This window comes from Thermobia domestica, chromosome 11 (genome assembly GCF_964235325.1).
Source record: "Thermobia domestica chromosome 11, izTheDome1.hap1.1, whole genome shotgun sequence".
In the NCBI taxonomy this organism is placed as follows: domain Eukaryota; kingdom Metazoa; phylum Arthropoda; class Insecta; order Zygentoma; family Lepismatidae; genus Thermobia; species Thermobia domestica.
The window spans coordinates 99,258,846-99,273,479 of record NC_137464.1 but is presented as its reverse complement, the minus strand read 5'-3'; the positions used below and the strand labels follow the sequence as shown (position 1 = coordinate 99,273,479).

The 14,634-nt window shown below is 35.8% G+C and overlaps 1 protein-coding gene across 6 annotated transcripts in view; it reads left to right on the top strand.

Moving 5' to 3' along the window:
• The window catches only part of LOC145664307 (solute carrier family 25 member 45-like), an 88,269-nt gene that overhangs the window by 25,126 nt on the left and 48,509 nt on the right, over positions 1-14,634 (top strand). For all 6 annotated transcript variants that reach the window (XM_081730852.1, XM_081730855.1, XM_081730856.1 and 3 more), the window contains exon 4: positions 6,171-6,280. In XM_081730852.1, coding sequence (XP_081586978.1) covers positions 6,171-6,280 — 110 coding nt within the window. The remainder of the gene's footprint in view (positions 1-6,170; positions 6,281-14,634) is intronic.

Here is a 14,634-nt window from a genome sequence, read left to right as displayed (position 1 = left end):
TGTGGATGGGGACTTCAGCAGGTTGCTAGGAATCCTGACTTCTTTTTACGTGTTTTGTGTTCAGATGAGGCATCAGTGACGAATCACGGTGTAATAAATAGACATAACATGCACTACTGGGCGCCTACCAATCCACATTGGTTGCGCCAGCAAGTTCATCAACGACCATGGTCCGTAAATGTGTGGTGTGGAATATTCAATGGAAGGATAATTGGCCCGTATTTCTTTGAGGGGCATCTCACCGGCGCCCAATATTATGATTTCTTCTCTAACATACTTCCACTGTTGTTGCAAGATGTTCCTCTTGCTCATCGCCGCCAGATGTGGTTTCAACACAATGGCTGTCCTCCACATAATGCAAGAGTAAATCGGCGACACTTAGATGTCACGTTTCCTGGACGTTGGATTGAATGGGGTGGTCCTATCCATTGGCCTGCATGCTCGCCGGAACTGACCCATGGAATTTTATCTGTGGTAATATCTGAAAAGTATTGTGTATAGGTAACCGCCAATCACACCTCAGGGTATGAGACACCGCATTGAATGTGCCTGCGACGCCATTCCCCGAGAACACTCCATTGCAGCAACCCAATCTCTCACTCGGCGTCTCAGAATGTGTTTAGACGCCAATGGTCAACACTTTGAACATCGGCTAGAATGAAGTACGTTCTATTTAGTCATTTACCGTACTTTTCTCGTAATGTAGTTGCCTTAGTGATAGTGATGTTTGCAAGCAAAATAAAACAGTAGCCCTGAACGCGATCGAACCAACGACCTACGTCGTAGCCCGAATCGTTAACCACTACATCACAAGAACAGCTGACCTGGTTTGTGTACCATAATGTGTATATTCTCACGCAACGTCCGTTGCGTGACAATGATGTCTCCTTGTCCCATGCGATTTACGGGGAAAATCCCACACTTCATCATATGTACTTGTAAACATTTAGGTATCATTGCCTTCTATTTGACGATTATACCCGTGTAGTTCTTACATTTTATTGGGCGTGTCATTTTCATTACTCGTTCCTGTAGTTTGGAGGGCGAGGGAATTATTATGCAGTGTTGTAAACCCGGCACACCTTTGGTGTATCTCGGGAACGGTTAGAGATATCACTTTCGATCAAACGCTATTAGGATTCTTGAGCCTTACATAGACTTTCTATGGTGTTTCCAGCATTACGTCATATGGGCACTTTTCCTCCTATGGTAACTGCAACATTTTCAATTTTTTCCCCCTTTGCTGTGGCGACCTTGTTACTCACTGGATGCTGTGCGTTCTCTGGTTTACTCCTTCGGTTACTCCTTTTCATTCCGTAGTATTTCTTGCCTTTTAGCTAGTTTTGCTCTACGGACACTTTAATTTCTTGATCTTTGAAGATTTATAACTTCCTTATTTGGCAACACTGACAGGTGCGGTTTCGCTTGTTGGTATCCACATTCTGTACTAATTCTTTTGATGGCATAAACTCCTATATGTTCCATTTAAAAAATACAACTTTGTACTGTGCTGGCAACACTGTTGATCTGGTAACGTTGTGTGGTACCTCAAAAGACGTCCCCCTTCCACAAGTATCTGGATCCGCCACATTCTTGTTAATATCTCTTCTTGTTTCCGTTTTTTCAGGGCTGTCCAACATTACTGAACCACTCTGTATATATATATATTAACGAGATGCGAGTTGTACAGTGTTAATGAACTAAACCGACAAACTTTAAGAGGTTATTCCTCACATCAAGATAAGAGAAAAAGTTCATATGAATCTATGGCGAAAAGTGCATAGTTTCAGAGCTAGGGCTGTCCAAAATCGCGAAAAAGACAAATTTCAAGAGGCCCTATTTTGAATTCGGGAAACTGTGGATGGTAGCCTTATCAGCGTAAAGGAAGCCTGGCATACACAATCCAAAACTGCTTATTTCATTAATTGTCAATGGGTGTAAAGTGTATTCCCTACAGGGTGTAATTCTCAGATATGTTTTCAATAGAGTTTTCAGATATACCCTGATTTCAAGAAAAGTCTAAAGTAGACAGCAGGTAAACCTTGACAACAATGGACATCCAATGCTTCGGGGGAAGGCGGAAGTGTTAGGAACCGGCAGCTTAATGTTTCTTTCTGTTCGCAATAACGTGTGTTAATATGTATTTCGTAACGGTATATTTCACGTTTTCTTCACTTATAAGCGTGAAAGAAAACATCGCACCATGCGTTTTCCCGAGTACGAGAGACCGTGCTGCAGACGATCCTTAACACTTCCGACATCGCGCCAAAGGATTCCGTGTTTACTGCTATCAAGGCTTATCGTTTGCCTACTTTGGACCCTTCTTGAAATCAGAGTATATCTGAAAACTCTATTGAAAATATATCTGAGAATTACACCCTGTAGGAATACACTTTACACCCATTGGCAATTGATGAAATATGCACTTTTGGATTGTGTATGCCTGGCTTCCTTTACGCTGATAAGGACCACCCTTCACAGTCTCTCGAATTCGAAATAGGGCCTCTTGAAATTTGTCTTTTTTGCGATTTTAGACAACCCTAGCTCTGAAAATATGCACTTTTCGCCATAGGTCCATATGAACTTTTCCTCTTATTTTGACGTGAGGAATCACCTCTTAGAGTTTGTCGGTATAGTTCATTAACACCCTGTACATATTAATTGATTATAATTTGAAAGTAGGTACAGTTGGGAAAATTTTTCAACATTTATTTTAATTCAACAATTAAAATAAATGTTGAAAAATTTTGCCAACTGTACCTGTACATATAAAAATGAGAGCTCCGAAGTAAAGTGTTTCTCTGGAGAACCAAGAAAACGCAAATATGTGGAAATTTGGTAGCTAACTCTTTAACTCTGTATTCAGCAAAAGGGAAAGGGGTGACTAGCTTACCCTTTATACTAATACGAATACTATAAAGTCAATACAATGAGTTGGCAGACTTTTTTTGTCACTTCAGTGTCGCATGTATACTATTGTTTCTGAATATACGTTCTTTGCTAGTACTGTGATGTTAGAAAATGTTTACAAAGAGCCACTTTTGACACACTTGAAAATATATGGAGCCTTTTCTAACCATAGTATTTTTCCTAATGAAAAATATAGCGAGCCTATATTTTCTATCCATAAACCACAATCTGTGCAAAATTATTGCTTTGTTGCTCTTACTTGAATGTAGAACATTGTAAGTACAGGCATCCGAAGATTTTATTATTTTATTATCCGAATTACTTTAGAATCGTTTTAATCGTGTTTATGTCCATATTTTTCTTTTAAAAGCCATTATTTTAATTTTAAAGTAAATAAAATTGGTTATCTCAATGAGAAAGGGGTATGTTTGATGTGTGGAATAGCCTTGTATTTTCGACTGCTTCTGAGATAGAAACATTTGTGTTTGTGGACAATTCGATATTGTTCATTTCGTGGTTTATGTAATTATAGAGTATATATGTATATTGTTTAAGTAGCAATATAACTTAGTATAAGTGTAAATTTTCGGCACTTTCGTAATTATGGCATTTTGAGTAAGTTTTGTAAATGCTCGTATCTATGTACATGTGCATCCGAACAATCAACCCTTCCTGGCAAAAGCATTGTGCATTGTTTCACATGTCACGACTATACGGAGGTGAGAAAGAACTATGGATGTTGTGTTTTTGTAAATAGGTAACCCATATTTTTGTTAAATATCTCTTTATTTTCCTCAAGGTTCAATATTAGGTCCCCTATTATTTTCACTCTTCTCAGCAGATCTTTCTACAGTCATAAAACATTCATCAGTTCACTTCTATGCGGATGATACACAGATCTTCATCAGTAGTACACCTGAAAATATTGTGGACACAATAGAGTTACTTAATACGGATCTTTCAACTGTTAGCAACTGGTGCCTTAAGAATGGTCTTTTACTTAATCCATTAAAATGTGTTTTCACTGTATTGGGAAAATCACATCAGTTGAGCAAAGTCAACTCTGATGACCTAAAAGTAAATGTACTGAATTCCAATATTCCATATTCTCCCTTTGTAAAACATCTAGGCTTAATAATAGATCAAGGGCTTAGCTGGAAAAAAACACATTTCTGAACAGTGTATTAAAGCTAAGCGCATCTTACGACAGCTTTATAAATTGAAAGGCTATTTATCGCAAGAAACAGGACTATATCTTGTTAACACTCTCATTTTGCCTCTGTTCGATTACTTCGATTCAATATATGGTAGCTCTTTCTCCACTCAAAATACTAGGGCATTTCAGAAAATACAGAATTGCTCTATACGTTTCTCTCTCAATTACAGAAAGTCTGAGAATATTCTGCCGGTACTTAATGAAAACAATATCCTAACCATGTCCCGAAGACGATATCTACGATACTGTTGTTTACTATACAAAATAAATTCACATAAAACACCACCTTATTTGCATCATAAAATAACATGCAGATCAGAAATTCACCGTTGCAATACCCGAGGAAGTAATAAACTGAATATGCCCCGGCATTCTTTAAGAATAACAGAGAAGGCATTTTCAATTTCGGCAGTAAGAATTTGGAACTCCCTACCAAAGTCAATCACTGACAAACAGTACAATTCATTTAAATCATCACTCCAAACATTATTATTTAGAGATCAGAGACAAAGCATTGGCACACATGAAAGGCTTACTACAGTATGAAATTGGACTGAAATTGGTATGAAATTGAACTAGCAGTATGAGTATAGTTTTTTTACATTTACATTTACTGAGTGTTTTGTTTATCCTTAGTATTATTGAATGTATCATGTTATGTTGTTATTTGTATCTTGTATCTTATTTGTGTCTTTGTTTTTTTCTTTCTTTTCTTTGTAATGTTGACAATGGTTAGGTGGCAGAGCAGCCTCCGACTGAACCTCGTCCGCTGAAATAAAGAGAAATTCAATTCAATTCAATTCATTTTTATGTTATGAGAGTATAGATTGAACTAGATACCATTGTAATCTGTATACTTTGTAGAACATTTTTCCATATGTGGCCCTTGCGGAAAGAGCACTAACAAGTCGTTTCTTCTCCTGCCTTCACCCGCTTAACTCATTCTCAATGTCTCGAAGAGCGGAGCTCAGCAGATATGTTCTGTCCAGCATCTCGTTACGCTCTCAAAGAGAGACCGTGGCTTTGCACTGACGAAAAGTTTGCTAATTCGAGTCAATCTGGGCTGGGGGTGCAGTGTGAAAAGACCCTTGAATTCGATTTTTGAATACCATCGAATGATACACAACAAACTATAAACTTCTCATTGTTTCGGAGCAAAAAGTGATGTTTCTCAAGTGATTATAGAGAGTTCCTTTTCTACTCAAACTTTTCTGATAATAATGACATTCTCCTATGCATTACAGCGGCTTACCATTTATCAGTGTAGTTCTTGCTAAGTATGCACGAAAACGTCTTTGAATTGACCAGGTAATTTTCCATATGTATTCTAGAATGTGTATATGAGACCAATTTATCGAAATAAAAGCGAAAATGTAGTATGACACACGTCTCTTAAAAGTGCAAAGCAAGAAGTAAAGCTCGGAGTGGCTGTGAAGGATAAAGACAAATTACTGAGAAATTACTCATTTTTTTAAACATTTTTGCTCGTCTTTGCGAATTTTATTACATAAATAATTCCTTTTCTCTTAATCCAGGCAAAAAAGCAAAATTTGAATGCTAATAATTAACATTAGTTATTCTTTTACAATCTAAGCAACTAGTAGACAGCAGATACTGACTTAGAAGCCATGCCTCTCGAACAGAAAACGGATTCGATCTCCAACGGGACTACATGTAATTCGATTTCGAAATTAAACTGTAGACTCATACCACTCATGTTTTCTACCACCACATAGCTAGGAATGGACGTCAAATTCAAACTAATCGACACACCAATGAGTGATACAACTTTCTTCTTCAGAGACAGTTATATTCTATCCAAATTAAGATTGTGGCATGTGTAATATATAAAGTAAGAACATTGGGAAATCAATTATGCCAACAATGTCATAATACGAGTACATTAGAGTCCAAACTAACTCTACTTAGATTTTTTTGTATCTCCATGAAAATACTGATATATATGTATGTTTTTTCCTTACCGTTGATATAGCTTTTTTCTTTATTTATTTTCTAAGTTAACTTTTCTTCAAATATTCTTCAGGAATGACTGGAGTTGTTTGTGGTCATCCTTTTGATACTGTCAAGGTGCGACAGCAGACTTTAGGACAAAGTATGACACGAACAATTATTTCGACCTTTAAATATGAAGGAGTAAGTTATGCTTATTTATAATCCTCTATTATGCTTATTTATATATCCTCTATTAATAGTTCAAGAAAAAAGTCCATTTGTATTGGCGACTTATTTACTTGGGATAATTTATGATAAATATTTTTGACGTTGTGTGTACTTTAGCATACAAATATATTTGATAATTTAGTAACATGGGAAATATTTTAAAAAGCATTGTATTATATACGTCATATAAAACATACATTCTGTTATCGAAATAATGTAGATACTTTAGTCTGCTATCAAAATAATGTTGATACTTTTACAAAATGCAAGTTAGCCTAATTAATGCGGTACTGTACCATTTTTAGTTATAACATAGCTTGATTTGATGTAACTCGTGATTAATTTCAAGCGGAATGGTAAATAATTCTTCATACAGTGCAGCATTCAGTTGCATCAGCGACGATAAAGGAGGAAATATTGCTTTTACTCGCTCCTCTGAAGTGATCTTAAATTTTCAATAATATTTTAATCTGATAATTAAGCGGGTTAGGCCATAGTGCTCGCTAAAGTTTATCACATTTCTAGTTGTTTACTGGGGAATTGTAACATTGGAAGACTGTGCCCTTATTGAGGAGCATCTATACTATAGGTTGTATAATCACGCGCAGAGAAAGTTGTGCATGTTCTGTATATCCCGAAAATTTGCATTTATTAATTTTTCCTTCCGTTGAGTCATTAGTAGACACCAATAAGGCAAGTAAAGTAAGTAGTTTCTTACTACTAAGCTAAGTGCTAATCAAAACTTAGGTAGCAATGCTGGCTTGACGTCAAATGAAAATCGACATTGCTTAAAATATAACTTAAAATGTTCAAAATAACTTCGAAACTTTTATACTATGTTTTTAATGGGTTATGGTAATGAAATTTTCATTCGTTCTATCAATGGGAATAAATAATATCGAAATAAAGTGGTTTTGCTGGCTTGACAATCAAGTAAAAATCGTTATTCAAAATATTTAGAAACTGTTTTAAAATTAGATTTAATCGATTGTGCCATATTTGTACCGGATTATACGATTGAAAATTTCATTTCTGCTAGCAATCAGTATAATTCATAAGGAAAATAAAGTTTTGCTGGTGACCTCATAGACAAATGAAAATCAGCATCATTTAAAATATTTGAAAACTGATTTCAAGTTACGGTTAATTGATTGCGCATCGTTTATGTTAGATGGTCACGTCTATAATTTTCTTTTCCTTATCAGTGAGAAGAAAGGATAAATCAAAATTAGGCAGCGGTGCTGGATTTACATCAAGTGGAAATAAAAAATAAAAATAGTTATAGTGAAGTGGAAATGATTGTGTCATGGAGATTCTCGCAGCCGGAGTGAACATGTGGTCGAATAATGACAATACCGGCTTAATAACTAAATGGCAATTGCTACCTTTCAAAATATTTTTGATGGTAATTGTAAATTTTATAGATCGTTTGTGTAACATTTGTATTGGATTTAGCTAGCTAAGTTTTCTATTCTTCTTTTCATCAGCAAAAATAAGCAATGACAGATCTTGACATCAAGTAAAAATCTCCATCATTCACAATTTTTTGATGTCAGTGTTTTACACTTCTGTTTCGTTTTCAACATATCGTAATATGCAGCGTTTGTTAAAATTTATAGCCCGTTTTCAGAATTGAAGTTTTATGAGACGTGAAACCACTGTTTATGATGGAACTCAAACTACCACAATACGTTTAAAAATGTTCCCACCTGGGATTGAACCCGGAAACTGCTTGCTAGTTAATAGGCCAGAGAGAGGACCTGTACCGTTAGAATTTTCGTTTGTACTATGGTCAGTGTGAGGCAATAAGCAAATTAAATGGGTAACATTGTCTGGAGTCAAGTAAAAATTGGCAGCTCTTAGAAGTACTTAAAAAGATGGGTTCCCAGAAATTAGTTACATGATGCAGAGAGCATCATTGAAATTTTATGGAGACCAAGCAGACACTTTTAGCAACTAAACAAGTATAGTAGCAGGCCTCTTATTTATCGTAAAACTTCACTGTTAGTCAAGGCTGTACCATGAAGGGGAAGCTGTTATTAGAGATCAGAACCATTGTAAAAATTTAAAATAGATATTGCCTCTGTGAAGGCATACACCAGACAGAAGTAAGTGGGTGCTTCACTGTTACCTACTTGGAGGATGAGCTGAACATGTCTGTCTAAACTGAACGCAAATTTAGCCTGGCCACTAGTGTATATTTGGACTGTATGTGAAAACTTTTAGTTGCAGTAATCTCGACTCAGCAAGAGATGTAGAACTGGTGGCAGATGTTGCTTTATCGTCTGCAAGTAATCCTTTACCTGGTATTTAATAAAATAAGAAAACAATCTCAATAATCCATAAATTTTAAACATGTGATCGTAAATTTGTTAAATTGAACTGTTTAGATTTCCTTCTCTTAATAATATTATATTAAAATAGTCATGTTCCTTTAACCAGATATAGGGTTATGTGAAGCAACGTTTAACACTAAAGGGTTTAGAAAGATAACATAAATCGAAATTATTTTGGAACAGCAGGGGTAACTTTGTTATTTAGTTGTTATCTATTACATCACCAATACACTGCCTACAAGGGAAACGATACATAGAGTGATTTGTTAGAAAGAGGAAAATCACTTTACATCGAATGATTTTCCTTGTTTCGTTTCCATTGTGTTCATTCTTTGAATTTTTTGTACAATGCATGAAAAGAATTCTCTACTTGTCAGAAATACTGTTTCCACTGCTCAGAAAACAGGAATCTACTGGCGAAATGATATGGATAATGTGTAGTATTTTATTTTCATACCATTGCTGGCAGGAAGGGGCAGATGATACTGTCTCACGAAAAACATGCATTTACTTTTTTGGCACATGTGCCCCACAAGATTTCTCCAGAAGGGTTGTCCTAACCGAGACTTGGCTGCTTTAATCTTCATTCGGCAAGCGAAAAGTTTCTATGTTTATTTCTGTTTTCTTTTCAGTCAAACATTTATTTCGTTCTTTCTCTCTCCGATCTTGATTTTATAAAGACAGATATTAAATTAGGAGACTTCACCAGTATTGGAAGAATAGTCGAGATGTTATAGGCGCTGGTCTAGTAATACTAAAGTCTTTAGTTCTAATCTACTCTGCTTCAAAATAATACTTTTAAATTTATTTTCTTTCTTTCAATGTGAATAGTAAATTCTCTTTGCGCAAAGTTCTCCATCTAGAGATGAAATGTAATAATCATGCACACAGTAACCAAGAGAGCGAGTGGAAATAGGTCTTATTGAAATATTATCAGCAACATTAATCCGTATTCATATTTGTTTATGTTTTATTGCAGTTTTGATTTTTCTTCTTTACGAAATTACAGTTGTCAATTACCAAGAATATAGCAAGGGATAGTGAATGATATGTTATGGCGTTCTACAAGAGAAAGCTCGTATTCCTTTGATATCGTAAATGCCTCTAATAGAGACATACGTGTGTTACTAATTGGAGATTAAATTACTCAAACTCATGTTATGCGCTCACAAAATGTCAAAGATATACATTTTTACTATTTGTTATATTTAGTATTTAACATGATTTTTATTGAAGCGATGATGTTCCTAAACTGTCACGCATTGCATCTTGTTTTTAGGTTCTTAGATTGTCCTTTTTGTTTTTTCGATTACATTTTCCAAACACACTGGAAACCAATAATACAACACAGGAAATAATTCTTGTTAGTTTTAATGTGTGAATGACACACACTAATAATACTTTTTTTAAAAAAATGAATAATACGATGGTTTTGCCGATAAAATAAACCCGACACTTACACTGACATCTTTTGAACAAACTAGAACACTTTTAGAACTGTTTACGTAGTTTTCAACAAAGCAATCCTCATTGGATTGTTGGTTGTTTTAACGTTGAAAGATGTTTAAAATTGGAACTGTGAATGTACTTCTGTTTGTGGTAATACATTTAATAGCGTTTGGTAACGACTGTTCTTTTGTTTATTGACGTCTTATTGTTTGTTTCTGTTTTATTTTTCATATGTTTTTATCTCGTGAGGCCCATGTATTTTGTCGACAGAAATAATGGTTTGACGCACATTCCATTTTCCTTGACGACGTAAGCTCCACGCTGATCTCATGATTGATGCCTGTGAAATTGCTAGGGAAGTAGCGATAGTTCTCCTCGTGAACGCTTCAAGTGGCGTTGCATCAACTACACACATATAATCTTATTCATATGGATAAAGACAATCTTTAATTTCGGGTCCGGTACGGGCTTATCTTGTGAAAAATTCCAATCAGACGTACATGAGACCGAAAATCAACCTGTCGAAAATACAAGTATCAAGATTGATACCTTGTAATTAAAGAAAAAGATGCTAGTACTTAGACTTGTCAGATTTCTGAAGCTTCAAACCGGGACATTGTTATGCCAATATTTTATCGAAAATTCTCGTGATAAATTCTCAACTTATCAAAACACATGTATTTATGAACATTTATAGTGAACGTTTTACACTATATTGTAATATAAGATGTAATATAAGATTTATTTTTACACGCCACTCAGAATTCAAACTTACACTACATAAATATTAGTATGCACAAAGACAGCATTTTAATTTATAATACCAAAGTAATAATGATAATAATAAAGCAGAAATCAGTCTGAGATATTTTAATCTCAAAATTTACTGCTCACTAGGACAAATTCAAATTTGGTGTTCTAATTTCTCGATGTACGATCAAAGATGCGAACTCGTAGAACTTAAAAAGATTACCAAATCTTAGATCTAAAATACCACTAGACCACAACGAATTACTTCTCGTCTCCGTCTGATCGGGATTAAACACGAAACCGCCTGGAACGATCCTCCAAAACTAGGAGTGTCCCGGTTTGAGGCGAGGGTTATATTTTTGTAACATGTCATCTTATACTAAGTATTTTACGATATGTCCTATTTTCTTTTCTCTTTCTCTCTTTTTTACCTTTTTTTATAAGAAATAGTAGGCAGCAACACAAAGAACCAAAAACCTGGAAGGAACGAAGCTGATAAATACTAAAAGGATAATTACTAAAAGTTAAAACAGGTTTTGTTAGTTTCTATTGTCACATGTCCTTGTTTAGACCCTACTATTTTATTTCTTATTTTGTATAGTCTTAAGATTTCTATTGCACTTGTTCAATCACCATCAAATAAAAAGAACCACTTTACTAGAAATAGAATTTTCAGATTTTCTTATCTATTTTGATTCTTCTTAGTTTCCTGGTATCATGCACCAGAACTTATTTTGGATTTTCATGCGCCAGAACTTGTCTTTTCTAACGGAAATACAAATCTCAGTACTGACCTTGTACACCTGACCTTGATGTAACCGCATGCAAAAAAGTACATGGGTGCTAAGTGAGGAGAGAGTGCTGACCAGAACCGTGACAATCCCCTCCCAATGCATACTCAATAAACCAGTACCCCGTGGACAATTTAGTATATTTAATCAATTCACAATTGGAGCAAAGTGCCGTAGGGTGCCGTCATGATGGAGTACTACCGTATCCACAATATTATTAGAAAGCAATTGTGGCTCTAGGAATTGCTGAAAGATGTCGAGGTGCGTTGTGGAGGTGACGGTTTCTACAGCAAATATAAATGGTCCATATATGCGTTGTTGAGTGAACCCCAACCTTAAGTTCACCGTTAGTGTCTCGTTCCTATTCCATGACCGTATGTGGCTGCGTATGCTTATACTTCCTCTTGTGGTGCTTGATGAATCAACATCTGTGGGATATTTCAACAAATGTTCATTGTTTACTACCTCAATGATCGGTGCACGCTGCCATGTGTGACGTATAGTTCTCAGGTTCAAGATGATGGAGCACTTGGATGTGATAGACCCTTTTGTTCAATATTAAGTTCAAGGTTTGCTACACGGCGGAACTTGGATGCCATGTTCTTGATCGAGAAGACGCACAGTGGTCGGAAACTAAAAAAAAGCGGTCAAAAATTGATTTTGTCAACTTCGCTTCCTATGAAATCGGTATTGATATTTGATTATAAGAATATCTCCTGCTTCCAAATCCGGAGTTTCAGGACATAGGTATATTTTCGCTGTCTATAAAATGCATGTAAACATGAACAAATAAAAGTGCCGAAAACTGAGTAAAGTGTTAACCAAACAATATGATATGTTTTAATCATTTATATCGTTTCTGAGGTCGATGAAAGCGGTTGGATAGTACATTAGACTCAAATACTTGTGTTTAGTGAAGAGTTTTATTTGTTATCTATTGTCATATCATTAATATGATAGATTTGTTAGTGTTACCTACAAGTTACATATACGCTGATGTTACTAGCTCTGCAGTCTAACCTTATCCTTCCTTATCTGTAAAATAGTGTTTCTTGAGTTGTCCGTGGATAATACAAAGGTTGAGCATTGGAAATAGCTGCTCCCAAGTGCTCCTGGAGGACGCAGCCCTATCCTTTTTAAGATCTTGGGTTTTTGGGGTATTTTTTAGACTTTCAGTCAAGCAGCTACTGCATCGTTACTATTTATCCTAGGATAATGGTTCATACCTCATTATCTTCAGAATAGAGCAAGCTTTCAAATGGCACCACTTACCTGCCCATACCATATACAAGGAAAGGGGAAAAGCGAGGTCAAAGAGAAACTTTAGGGGAAAAAACTTTTTTTAAAACTTTGGGCCCCTCTGGAACGGCCCTATGTAAATGTGGAGATCTCAAAAAATCCGATAAATACTACTTGGTGGACTGAATGTGTGTGCCAAATTTCAAGCTTCTAGGTGCAAAAGTAAGCCCGCCAAAAAATATACCGACAATACCCCATATTTCCATATACAGAAGGATATTTTGTAAAAATTCCCTGAGACATCTCTAATAACCCTAGGATCATGGTTCGCACATGCCATTTACGTGTCTCCATCGTGTATCTGAGGCGTAAAAATAATGAAAAAGGGATTTTAGGTTAAAAAAAATATCCTTTTTTTTTTTTTACCTTTTTGTCCCTCTGGACCCCCCTTCTGCTGACGCAGAAATCTGAAAAAATCTGGAAATACTACTTGGTGGACTAAATGTTGTGCAAAATTTCAATCTTCTAGGTGCAAAAATAAGCCCGCCAAAAAATAATGAACATAGGCGTAATAAAAGAAAATATATTGTTTAAAGTTATGATGTCATCACCTTCTATGTCTCGACGCAGGAAGGTGTGAATCAATACGTAACGTGTTCTACAATGCCTCTGGACTTGAAAAAAAAAACGGACGAAAAAGCTCAAATAGGAGAGTTATACGAAAAGCTCAATGTACCATAAAACACCCGTATGTTACAAATTGTACCATAAGATCCTTAAAAGGTTATCTAACTGCAAATGCATGATGAGTAATGTTGTGTTGATCACAATCGAGATCTGCTACCTGAGCCTTACAAAGGGAAAGAGCATATTGTCTTGTACGTAATTTGGATTGTCCTTCGTCCCTGAATCAATGTTGTAGTGAAACTCTCATACGTAGTGCAGTGATAAATTATCAATCATGTGGAGCTGCTGTATATTACACGTCAATGCAATAGTGTATAAGAAACTTCTATACTGAATCTTTTAACCTTGCCGAAACAACGTAATCCTGAACTAAATTACATTCCAGTAAGTATTAGTGTTTCTTCGAAGATGGTGCGAATGCAAAACCTCGAAGTTTAACTTTGTATCCTAAGGCCAAACATACATTTGTTTTACACCGTCTTTTTATTAGCTGCACATACAATTAGAGGGAGAGCACATTGAACCTGTAACCGATTCTCGGATGCATATTAACAACTGTCATAACTTCGTACTGGCTAGCGATGTCCAATTCATATAAGACTTCAACATGTTATGTTTTCAATTTATAAACTGCATGTATGATTCACGATGGTGGATTTCAAGATGGCATGTTTTCATTGTTCTGTGTCCTCCCCGATTTCTCTTCATCTTTGTTACTCCTCTACGTTGTTCCTTTGGTTATATTTTGCAGTACTTGACATTTATGCGAGGGGTTTCACACTTTTGGACCATCCTGTGTATATATAACTGCACGTATTGCAGCAGGGGTTCATCTAATCACTTTCACAGGAGTTGCAATCAATTCAGAAAGGATAATTACGTATAGAGCAGTAGACAGACGTCCGTCAACTTCCATTGTTTCGGAATAAACGATTTTTGCGCTTTTTCTCAGTTTCCGACCACTGTGCGACGTGTCGACGCCCTTGGACACTGCTTGATCGCCTGTCGTATGGTCTACACAGTTTGCTGTGATATTGATGACCACTCGGAATGCTTCTTGCAGAGGACACTTCCT